At 35.1% G+C, this 13274-nt stretch overlaps 1 protein-coding gene across 8 annotated transcripts in view; it reads right to left on the reverse strand.

Moving 5' to 3' along the window:
- The window catches only part of NBEA (neurobeachin), a 582506-nt gene that overhangs the window by 385727 nt on the left and 183505 nt on the right, over nucleotides 1-13274 (reverse strand). For all 8 annotated transcript variants that reach the window (XM_058670864.1, XM_058670863.1, XM_058670859.1 and 5 more), the window contains one exon: nucleotides 6271-6709. In XM_058670864.1, coding sequence (XP_058526847.1) covers nucleotides 6271-6709 — 439 coding nt within the window. The remainder of the gene's footprint in view (nucleotides 1-6270; nucleotides 6710-13274) is intronic.

Consider the following 13274-nt stretch of genomic DNA (forward strand, 5'->3'; position numbering starts at 1 on the left):
CAGGGCTCCTGGCTGTTGTTCCAATGACATTAGATCCTGTGAGGAAGGATCTGGGCTTCTTTCATCCCGTGTAAGAGAGCCGAGAATCCTACCCATATTTATGTGCAACTACTTCTGTGCAACAACATGCAAGTAGATTTTTTTAACTCTTACAAAATCTTTCAACAGTTTGATATTCCACATTTCTCACTGATCAAGTATTCCAACTGTACCAAAAAGTTTTACCCAGGAGTCTGTGCATTGTGGGCACTCACGTAGGGTGCATAAATACATCACATTGCAGGATGCAGGGGTATCATCAGGGCAAAATGAACTATATCTATAAAGAGCAGTGAGAATTAGCCAAGTGCAGAGAAGTACACACAGTACTCCAATGATGAATTTTAGTGGCGTCAAGAGATATGAGACAATACAGTAGACTGGACTGAAGGAACTGCAAATAAATACTGATGGTTGGTGCAAGAGGCTCAGAAATTTCTTTTTTGTAATGTGCATAGCAAGAAATTATTTCAGAATCTTCATCAGGTTAGTAGTTAACAACAATGTGTCTTTCATAATTGTAGATTATAAATTTGGGGAATGGAGAACATCTGGAAATAGGCCACACACAGAGTAACAGGGAATCCACCAGAAAAAGACTGGCTGAAGGAGTCAGCAGGTGTGGGCATGGAGACATTGTAATGTTCCAGGAATGCACGTTTTTTTCTTCTCTTTTTAAATTAAGCTTAAAAAGTAGCTATATGTTGATATTGAAACTATGAGGCTATTTCACTTACAGATTTGAAACCTCTGTTATTTTTTCAGAAATTATGCACCCTAACCTTATTATCCTATTGGTTGGGAAAATAATTCACAAAAGCAAAGACAATTGGTCAAGGTTAACAGAACTAACACAGAAAGACCCATTAATAGCAACCAGTTTTTCTCATTTTCAGGTCATCAATGTTTGTCCAATAAAGCTGATAGCTGCTAAACATTTACTCTGAAGGAAAAACTGAACCTTAGGCAGAAGTAATTTGTTGAAGAATTTAGAGCAACATAATTTGCGACAGTTCTTCATAAATCACAGATTTACTGTCCTGATGCTTACATCTACCATGCTTCTGCATTTTGTAAAATATTTAACAATAAATTGCCAACTAAACGGACATTTTTTTTTCAGTCTACTGGATTGTCTCTGTAAACGGCAAGTGAGACAAAGGCAACAATACTGAGAAATTAGTCCACATCCATGCTCATTTGAAATTGCCTCTTTGGCAACTGGCCCTAAAATGTGTGCCAAGGACACACAGAGCATAAGAAAAGCTGAAAATACAGTAGCAAGATACAGAACATTTGAAGTGTAAAACTGTTAATGACAAATTGGCTTATTATATTTACTCACTCATTCTAAGAAACATTAGCAAAATGGTTTTTAAAATAAGCACAATAAAAAGAGAAACTAAAATCCTCAGAAATAAGTATAATTCAAAGTTTACAGACATCAATGAAAGATGACCATCAACTCTTCCAAAACTTCCTGTATCATTACACACAATTTTTATCTGCACCATGAAAATAAAAAATAAAAAGGTACTGAAACCAGAAGGAATATACTGAGTCAAAATCTATACTTCAGTTTAATAAAATGAAGTTGACCTGTAATGTTTGTTGGTCTTATTTACAAACAAGGTTTTATTTCAGGGACTTTTTAAATAGAAATAAATCTTGGAAAACTGAGGAAAATACTAGACATTAATTTGAGCAGAACTGATTATAAAATAAAAATGTAAAATACAAGTTAAAGTTTTGTTAGTGTAAGAAAGAGCAAAATTTTAAGCTGTCTCATGTGAGATGTAATACAATTTTTAAAAATTTAGTAGTTAAAATGCACAATACACGTTGCATTTGCTTTCTTTGTTTATTGCATTTGCTTTCTTTGCATTTGCTTTCTTTGCTGTTTTATCAAATGAACAAGCACATAAGGAAACCTTTGGAAATTAAGACTGGACTAAATCACAGATACATATTAAATCCTCAATGGTGAAAAACATGGATACATGATTAAAATTTGAGTTTAAACCATAATGTAAGATTTAATTAATTGTTTCACAGAAAAGTGTAATCCTAATTTGAAGTTACACAGCTGTTTACTAAAGAAATAATGGCCCAGCAAGGATATTTAATACACCTTGGGTGTATGTAGAACTCTATCTCAAGAGATAGTATCACCAGGAAATTGCACCTTGATGCATGAATTATTAGACAACATTTTTGATTTTCTCTATTAAAAACCACACCATCATAAATTATTTCTTTTTTACTCACAGTAACAGAATTTTAAAAGGCTGTCTATTTCAAAACTGCATTTCTTCTACACATATAGTACATTCTCAATACCGAACAGCATTAGCAGAACTCTGACACTTCATAAATACATACTAGTAATCAAGGAAATACATGAAAATCTGCACAGGTGAATGGAGGAAGCAAAACAAAAATTAACCTTCACTTTCTACATCTGCATAAAATCATTTATATGTTTCACCTATAGTGTGATTAAAAACTGAATACCAAAAGCCAAAGTAGTTTAGTTAAATGTAAGCATCACTAATACTTAACCTCTTTCATTAATGAAAATTATGGAAACTTGGAAACCCTAAAATTAATTAATGCTCCATCTTAAGTGGAAAACACATAGAACACAAATTACAACAACTACTTTAGAAAGCTATTTCCGAAACTACATATTTGGAGTACAACTAATAAAAAATGAGCTAACAAAAGAAAATACTATGCAATTTACATTGGGACAACATAGTATTATTACGTAGTATGACTCCATTCAAAGAATTAATCAACTAAGTTTATATCTATTTTTCAACTAAAGATAAAAAATGAGCTAACAAAAGAAAATACTATGCAATTTACATTGGGACAACATAGTATTATTACGTAGTATGACTCCATTCAAAGAATTAATCAACTAAGTTTATATCTATTTTTCAACTAAAGATAAAAATTAAACAATGCATTACTGGCCAAGTAAGACCATGGTATTAAAACTAGTAGCTTCGGGACTTTCATTGTAAAGCCTGTCATCTTGAAAAACATTTTCAAGGAATGCAACCTGATGTTAAAAGACATGTCATAACTTGGCTTTCAGAGTTCAGTGCTTTGGAAATATGTTTATATACCTCATAATGCAATTATGGCTACCTTAAGACAGATAAGGCAAATGGTAGCAATTCACAGGACATATAATTGAAAAATGCAGTGGTCCAGAAGCACTTGTGGGGTTGGTGTCTCTGAAAGCTGCTCAAAGCTTCAGAGTTTGAAGTTAAATTTTTGATGTTGTCACTCTCAATCTATTGAATGGCTGACAGACAATCAAACCCGTCTGGCTGGCTGGCAGCTCATTTTGCTGGCAGGTGGCAAACAATTAGACACACCAATTTGTGCCTCCTGATGACATTAAAGCATGAAACTAAGTTGTATGCAGGGCCTAGTGATTTGTGTGAAAGCATTTCAAAAATAATACTCTTTGCCGTGGCAACTCATTTCAGACTGCCACCTCCCATTATGGCTTTGAGCAGTGAAGACGACAGACTTGAGTTACGTGCCGTGCAAGGCCGCTTCTGTTCAATCCGTCATCAGCGCCCCCTGAGACCTCAATCCCCTCCTTTCATCAATATCACCTCGTCATTTACATTTGATAGTACTTGAGCTACTGCATATATTAACTACACTAGAGACCTTTTCCTAAAAAGAACTGAAATATGCTTTGTGCTCTTCCATTTCATTTCTACTTACACAATTTAGAATAATGATCCTACTTCCATTGCATTTTGCACAAATGCTTATAGGAACAAATGCTAAATTCTCTCTTTTTAAGCCATATTCCCAAAACTGGGAGTAGCTAGCACTCAGGTGATACATTTATTAATTTTTAATGAAAATTAGTTCTAATAATAAACCAAACTGCAACAAAAATATTTTATGTACCCTACATTTCACTGGACTCTCTTAAAAACAGTTCTTTGTATTTACTATTTTTCTCTTTAAAAATTTAAAGATATAATTAAAAATAAAATGGCACTCAAAACTCGAATGACTCTAAATAAAATTGCTATGAAAGTTATAGAAATAGACTTATAGATACACATAAGAATCTGTACTTACATGCATGTATTTATATAAACTCATAAACACATATTGTGGAAACATAAAAAACATATGAAATAGAGAACATTATTGTGAAATGGCATAAACATCCAAGGAATATTCATCCAAACATAATATTAACAAGAACTATATAAATGGTATTTCCCTACATGTTATGATTCTGTTTTGTACCTTTTCAAAACTTTAAACACAATTTATATTTTATGACAATTATTTGTAAACATCTATCTCAGTTCACAGAAGACAAAAAAAGTTATTGTTCATCTCATACTCCATATGCTAACTAGTCACTTATATTTTAAGAATAAATTTTCAGAAATAGCTGTAAAACACTGCTTGAAATGAAGTTGTTATATATTTCTACATGGAAAGGATAACATCCTAACAAAACTTCACTGCCATATCTCTACCTCCAAACTCTTAAAAAATATGATTAGGCTTATAACAAAGTACTTCAGCTATTTCAGAGAAAGCTACATGGAATAGACACTATTTGGGCTATATATTCATTTTGAAATTCAAGAAATTAATCATCAATAGTCTCATACAAAAACTGCTATATGAAAATGTGCACGAATATCAACAACAATGATTTGCCTCAGACAGTAGAAGAATGCATCTTCAGTTTACATATTAGCATGAATACAAATCAATTCTAGGAGTCAAACCTATTGTTAGCGAATAGTACATAAGGTATTTCCAGTGTTGCATGTTTTTAAGGAGTAGATTATGAAACAATGCAATGATTTTCCAATTCTCAAATATTTGCTTCTGTGAACTATCCTTTTTATTGTATATGTTCCTTAACAGAAAAAATACTGGGTCTTTCTAAAGCCATCTTGTATTACTTAAAATTGAATGCACACAGTTTACATTATAATTATATTTGAATAATATATCAAAATTTCTTTCAATAATATTTAACATACATTCCACCATATTTGGCTTCTAAATCGCTCATGGAAATATCAAGAGATCACACCTGTATTTTTTCCAATCAAAATTGAAATTTTTGAGCTGATACAATGGTTCAACTTGCTAATCCTTACCTTGCAAGTGCCGAGATCCCATATGGGTGCCAGCTCATGTCCTGGTTGTTCTACTTTCCATCCAGCTCCCTGCCTTTGGCCTGGGAAACCAGTGGAGGATGACCCCAAAGTCTTGGGACCTGCATCCACATGGGAGAGCCAGAAGAAGCTCCTGGCATCTGGCTTTGGATTGGCTCAGCTCTGGCATTGTGGCCAGTTGGGGAGCGAACCAGAGAATGGGAGTTTTTTTCTGTCTCTTCTTCTCTACACAAAATCTGCCTTTCCATTAAAAATTAATAAAATCTTTAAAAAGAGTGAAGTTTTAATTTTGTTATTTGAAGTGAGCACTCTAACTCTACCAAATATTATGGTATACGTAATAGATCCCCAATAGATCTTGGAATAGATAATTTGTGTCTTCACTCTCTGATTTAAAATACATATATAGTCTTTATTTGAGAGGCAGAAAGGAGGGAGACATATCGAGAAAAAGAGTGCATCAATCTGTTGATTTGTTTCCTGAATGCCCATACAACCAGAACTGAGCTGGGCTTGAACTCAGCAGGTGGGAACTCCATTTAAGTCTCTTGTGAGATGGGGAAGAAGCTCCACTATTTGAGACCTCAACAAAGCTATCCATGGTCTTCATTGGCAGCTATAGTTAAGAGCTGGAGCTGGGACCTGAACTCAGGCATTTGGATGCAGGATGTCGGCATTCTAACAGGTGTCTAGATTATTAGGCCAAATGTGTGACCTCTCTCCACCACAAAATCTACATACAAAACAAATCCAAAGGGAAAAATGACATCCCTAAGGTACTATAGCTCCTCAACAATGGACAATATCCTAAATTCAGAATTCCTTACTCAATATACCATGCATCATATCATATAAAACTCCCATTTTTGAGAAAAATAAGGTAAAAAATAAGTTCTCAATAGATCGATCACACTGAGTGAGTACTTTGAGAAGAATCTGCACTACAAATATAAACTTTTGGAGAACCTACTATTTTTAAATTAATGATACCAAATTTTATTTTAACACATGGAACACACTGAATAATAACAGTACCCACCTGTCAAAGGAATGAAACTGCATAGGAAGAATAGCCTGTGCTTCTCTCTTCAGTGCTGGATCTGGGTATGGAATAGGTTCAGGTCCACATTCTGCAATTTCCACTGGGGCAGCCACAAGACTTTTCAATATTTCTTTGACATTGATGCCTTTGGTTTGACTTATGCTGGATATGGATGGTGCAGGCTTCAACATTTCATTGGGATGTTCAGTTAAGCTCTCCTGTGATTTCTTCACTTCAGATGACAGAGTGGATAACAGTTCACTCATGGCATCAGGACCTGCGCTAGTCTCTAATTCTGCCCCATTGAGGATGCTGGCCACCTGCTCTTCTCCAATCCCTGAATCTGTATGAGGAATTGACCTTTCTAGCTGAATATCTTCACCAGGGGTTGGTGTTTCCTTTTCCTTTATTGTGTCAGGAAATGCAGCAGGTGTTTCTGTAAGGAAAGAAAAAGTTTATGTCTCTATGCATACAGACCAAAGATGGACTCCCAGTGAAAGAAGTGAATACATTCTAAAAGTAAGATGATGAACTCCCTGACAATGTCCATGCCTACACTGTCAGGAGACACTTCACTAACAGCATGATGGACTTGTGACTGTTCATGAAGGACATTCATTGTAAAACTAGAGGGGAAATCAATGGAGGGGGGACCTTGGGGAGCCCTAGAGGCTATGGAACTGTATCATAAAACAAAATAAAATACTAAAATGAAAAAATACATATATATATATCACATGAGAAAAACTTCCCTAAGAAAATGTCCTTTAATATTAGAATAAGGAACAAAATCTTTATTAAGCTGAAAATTTGCTACCTAGTTTTTCATAAAACAATTTACTTAAACCATAGCATTCACACGCAACAGTCATTTTGTTGAATAAAAAGTATTCCATATCTTTCAAGCAACTTTGGAATTTTAAAACCATGCATTAAAGCATTAGGAAGTAGTTCCACTAACAACTGTAAAGAGCTTACAATTGAAATTGATACTTGTACAATGTTCCTGTTTTATTCTCTTAATGTTAGCTATGAAATATTTAGGCAATAGAAAGTCTTGCATTTTGCTATTATTCTACTTAAAATATGAAGACAGGCTGTTGCCATTTGGGAGTGAGTGGACAGAAGATTTGTCTGTCTCTTTCAAATTAAGAAATAAATAAGACTTTTCAAATGCATTTTGTAAAATATCAAGTGAAAACACAAAAATGAGGTTTGAATAATACTACTTGATCATAACTACCTGAAACTTTAGCAAACATCAATTAGTGGACTAAAGATAATATAAATGGTTTTGTTTAGTAACAGGATCAATTCCTGTACCCATTTTTGCTGTTTTGTTGAATGTACACTATGATAAAGCATTCAAATTTACTCAGGTTTTAAAAGACTAATTGCAGAATAATTTTGATAAGTCTACAAAGGAATAAAAGATCAGGATACTGACATTTCTGCTTCTTTGAAACATGTCAAGTTACTTTTTGTTCTTTTGATTTTCCTGTTTTATTCCAGTGGCATTAAAATGACATACTAAAATTTAGGAATAAATAGTATCAACATGTCATTCAACGGTGCCAATATTTACTTCAATTAACTAAAAGCATACAGCTGCCACACTACAATCATGTACAGGTAGCTTTTCTCATGTTTATCAAATACATTTAGTTTACTTGTTTATACATTTGTTCAAGGATGCTGCACTTGAAAGAAGAAACAAATACTCTATAGAATATAATAGTATTCAAACACTAAAAGATTAACATGAATGAGAGGGTAGATGTATCTGCACTGTTCGCAAGATTAAAAGTTAAAAATTCAAGAAAGGTTTGACAAGTTATTCTCAGTATCATTAGGTAAAGCACCACAAAAGAAAACAGGTAAGAAATAAAGATAACAAAACATCTCATCAATGTTTACGAACATTTAAGACTTAAAGAAGAATAACAGTAGTAGAAATAACGACGGGGGAGGGGGTCCTGTCTTCAAGACATATTTAACAGTTTCTTTGGGAGTTCACCTTTGGTTTGGAAGTAGAGATGCACACTGCATTTCATCTTAACAACTGGTTATGAAAGTTTCTATTACACAGTTACTACACTTCCCTTTAAACAAAAAGCCATGAACCAAAATCAACAATAAGAAAGGTACCAAAAAATTTACAACATGTACTGTCTATGAAGGACTATAGTAATGTAATACTATGGGGGAAATTAGTGAGGGGAGGGGACTTGGAAACAGGGGAGGGAAAACCCAGAGCCCATGGAACCACATTGTAAAACAGTAATAATAATGATAAAAATAATTTTAACAAGAAATAACAGAGGTACAAAGGAAGAAAGAAAGAAACAAAGAAACAAAGAAAGAAAGGCCACATGCCACTAAGAAAAATAATGTTATTTTTTCAGAAGAACAAAGTATTGAATTTATTTTCATCTGACTATTCAGAATCTCTAGAATTTTTATGAATGTGTAACTCCAAGGAAGAGGAGGAATTAATTTCAAGACCATTGAAATTGAAGCAATAGGAGAAAATATGTAAGTGGACAAAAAACCCCTGGAATACAAAATGAGAAGATGGCTGAGGCAGCCATTTCTGCTAATAAACACACCAGAGATTTTAACACACCCTTGCATCTGTTGCAGAAAGTTATCAAGAGAATTAAATAGCAATGGTCACATCTCTATGACAATAGGACAAGTAGTATAAAGGCAGAAACAAAAAAATCAGAATTAACATGAATTAACTTTTCCTAGAGTTTCCTTACAATGAACAAGGCTAACACGTACCCTCAGTGTAGTTTATACATCTGACCTAGAGTTTTGAGTGTGTACTAATACAATGTCTAAGTACACTTGCTTATGGCGTGTACTATAAAAAGGGATACATAAAAAGATAAAGCGTGGCAAGTTATATTAAATCTATAAGCATTTTATCAGAAACAAAATATGTAAGAAAGGAAAATATTTTTTAAAGATTTATCTGGTTTTTTTGCAAAGTCAGATATACAGACAAGAGGAGAGATAGAGAGAAAGATCTTCCATCTGCTGATTCACTCCCCAAGCGGCTGCAACGGCCGGAGCTGCACCAATCCGAAGCCAGGAACCCAGAGCCTCTTCCAGGTCTACCATGCGGGTGCAGGGTCATCTTCAACTGCTTTCCCAGGCCACAAGCAGGCAGCTGGAAGGGAAGTGGGAGCTGGAAGGGAAGAGGGGCTGCCAGGATTAGAACTGGCGTCCATGTGGTATCCCGGCTTGTGCCAGGCAAGGACTTTAGCCACTAAACTACCATGCTGGCACCGAAAATAAAATCTTTAATTTGGTGTTTACAAGCTTCCACCTGGGAAGATTTTTGTGAATAACCATATGTTTTGTTTTGTTTTGTTTTTTTATTTTCTGGCCAAGTTATGCTCAATGAGCTGTAAAATGTGTACCTTATTAGCTGGTACTTACAATTTCAATATAAATATTGAACTATTTATTATAAAGCATAACTAAGCTTATTAATATCACAAATTAGAAAAAGTAAATAGCTAATTAAAAATATTTACACGGCAATAAAATACATTAATTTTACTTTTTCTGACACTGATCAAAGATGATCAGTAAAATGAACCAATTGCATAAGGACAGATTATCCTATGTTCTTTCTAATATAAGGCAACCTTCATACAAATACAAGACCAACAGATACACAGATAAACTTGTATATAAATATATTCATCTATATGAACTATGTATGGCTGACTAGCATACTGAGAAGTGAAGATACAGTGCAGTATGCATCTCTACTCCTGAATAAAAGACAAACTGCCAATTAAACTGTTAAATATATCTTGACCATAAGATGCTGGACTTAATACCATTTTCTGTACGGACAATGTCAGAATACACTTATACAGAAGAATGATGGATTTGTGACTATTGCTGAAGGACAGTACTACTGTGATAACATAGGGGAAAACAGTGGGGTGGAGGGTAAATGGGGCAGGTAGAAGGGGAAATCCCTAGCCAATGGAATGGAACCGTATCATGAAAAATTTAAAAAAAAAATTTAAGGACGATTTCAAAAAGGAAGCAGTCACCTTGGTACAGCTTGAAAATCCTTAATCTGAACATCCAAAGTTTAAAAATTTCTAAAATCTTTATTTAAATATTTATTTGTTTGTTTTTATCTAAAAGGCAGGTGTACAGAGAGAAGGAGAGATACAGGGACAAAGTCTTGCTTTGCTGTTTCACTCTCCAACTGGCCACAATGGCTAGGCTTGAGGTGATCCAAAGTGGAGGGGCCAGGAACTTCTTTCAGATATCCCATATGGGCCCAGGTTCCCGAGGATTCAGGCCATCCTCTGCTGCTTTCCAAGGCCACAAGCTGAGAGCTGGATCGGAAGTGGAACAACTGAGATGTGCACTGGTGCCATATGGGTGCTAGCATCACTGAATGGAGCAGCAGCTTGTTTAGCAATACGGTGCTGCATCAGAAATGCTGCAAAATTTTTAACTTTCTGAGTGTGAACGTGATGCCGCAAGTGGAAAGTTCAGCACCTGACTTCATGTGATGTGTCACATTCTAAACTCAGGTGCACTGAAAGTACTGTATTAAATTGCCTTCTGGTTGAAGATCAATGTTGTAACCAGCTGGTCAATTGTAGCCAACACCCCTTACCAGAGTGCCAGTTTGAGACCTGGCTACTTTGTTTCCAATCCATTTTACTGATAATGCACTTAGAGAGCAACAGAAGATGACCCAAGTATTTGGGTCCCTACTAAACATGTGGGAAATCACGATAGAGTTTAGCGATGCTGGCTTTTGCCTAGCTCAGTCCTAGGTATGGATTCCAACAGGGAATGATCTATCAGAGGGCCAATCTCTGTGTCTATGTGTCTTCCTTTCCAGTGTTTTGCCTTTCAAACACAATAAATACAGCTTTTAAAAATAGTCTACAGGCTATGTGTGTGGGTGTACATCAAACACAAATGAATTTCCTATTTAAGTTTGATTCTTTTTTGCAAGCTACCTCACTATAGACACACACATATATACAAATTCCTCAAATCTGAAGATATTCAAAATCTAAAACATTTCTGGTTCAAGCTTTGCAGTTAAACGATACTCAACTTGTTTCAAAGTGTAATAGTAAGGTCCTTCACTAAGTTTGTAGAAAAATGGTATTAAAAGGTAAGTTTAGTGGCCCGGCGGCATGGCCTAGTGGCTAAAGTCCTCGCCTTGAACGTGCTGGGATCCTTTATGGGTGCCAGTTCTAATCCCGGCAGCGCCACTTCACATCCAGCTCCCTGCTTGTGGCCTGGGAAAGCAGTCGAGGACGGCTCAAAGCTTTGGGACCCTGACCCGTGAGGGAGACCTGGAGGAGGTTCCTGGTTCCCGGCTTCAGATCGGCACAGCACCTGCCGTTGCAGTCACTTGGGGAGTGAATCATCTTGGGGAGTGAATCATCGGATGGAAGATCTTCCTCTCTGTCTCTCCTCCTCTCTGTATATCTGACTTTATAATAAAAAATAAATAAATCTTAAAAAAAAATAAATAAAAGGTAAGTTTAAATTGGTGCAAATAATTTTAAATTTAGGTGTTGGTTTATCACAATATACATTTTCCACATACTTTATGTAGTACCTTAATGTTCTGTAAATAATGCTTTATGAACAAATCATATAAATACAACAATAAATTGCAATTGAAAAATTTCTAACAATTGTAGAGGAAACTGTGATTAATAATCAAAAACCTCAATTTCTCTTTATGTTTTAACATCTATTACAGAATATGCTGTCAGTATACGGCATCAGCTTAGGTTAGATGTTTTTTATTTCCAGAACACTTCCTTGTAACACTAAAGAACTTCAAGGATTCATTCAAGAGATTTCATCGTAAATTAGATTGACATCCAAAAACATACAACTGATTGCATCTGTTCAGGTTATACTAATGATAGCAAGTTTGTAGGTTCCCAAGAGTTCTCACCAGTTTCTGTAGTAAGGGTCGGTACGCAAAGCAGAAACATTACTAGTCAGAGTGATCTTAACCTTGTCAGAACAGGCAGTTGGATGCCAGATGCCTCTTTTTTTAGTCTTTATAACTGAACCTAATGAGGTCATCTAATATATTTTGGAAAAAATATGGGGTTAAGCAAATAACATGATGTCTGCATTGAAACCTCATATATCACATTTCTTCCTCCAAAAAAAAAATCCTATTTTAAAGTGATTTATAAAGTGTTTCAGTATGTTATATATATTGAAGTACTGAAATTGCTGTTTTCCAATTTCCCTACAATCAGGAAAACGTGAATGAAACACCCAGGTCCTTGTTGGCATAATTCTAAAATTTATATTAAGTATTTTCAAATACTAATATTAAACAAAGCAAACAGCTATAGCTTAACATAAAACATAGAAGCTTGTATTTATATTTTGAATCTGTAAATGCAAAATTATCTTAGCTTAATAAAATAAATCTTAATCTAGAGGATGGAAGCCATACATACAATATTTTAAATCCTTGCCGAAATGCCTGGGCTAGACTAGTCCAAAGTCAGAAGCTTCATCCCAATCTCCAACATGGGAGTCAGGGACCCAAACATGTGGGCCATGTTTGTTGCTTTTTCCAGGCCACTAGGAGGGAGTGGATGAGACGTGGAGCATCTTGTCATGACTGCGTAAGATGCTGGTGTTACAGGTTGCAGCTTTACCTGCTGCTCCATGACACTGGCCCCTCAGATCTTACTTCAAGGTTTATGGCAGGGCTCTGTTTTGCATAAATAGCACTGACACTTCAAGCAGACTTGATGTTTGTAATATTACTGATGATGACTTTTCACAATACTTTGCAGATAAATCTTTTCTCATTAAGTTCCGGATGAAGTCATATAATGACAAATCTTGTGAATGGACTTCTTTGAAGAAGCTTTCAGACATATCAGAGACACTGCTCTAGCGATGGGACTTCAGGAACTCAAAACCTAAGTCTATTGCTTTACAACTTGTAT

This window comes from Ochotona princeps, chromosome 12, assembly GCF_030435755.1.
Source record: "Ochotona princeps isolate mOchPri1 chromosome 12, mOchPri1.hap1, whole genome shotgun sequence".
NCBI classification, from domain to species: domain Eukaryota; kingdom Metazoa; phylum Chordata; class Mammalia; order Lagomorpha; family Ochotonidae; genus Ochotona; species Ochotona princeps.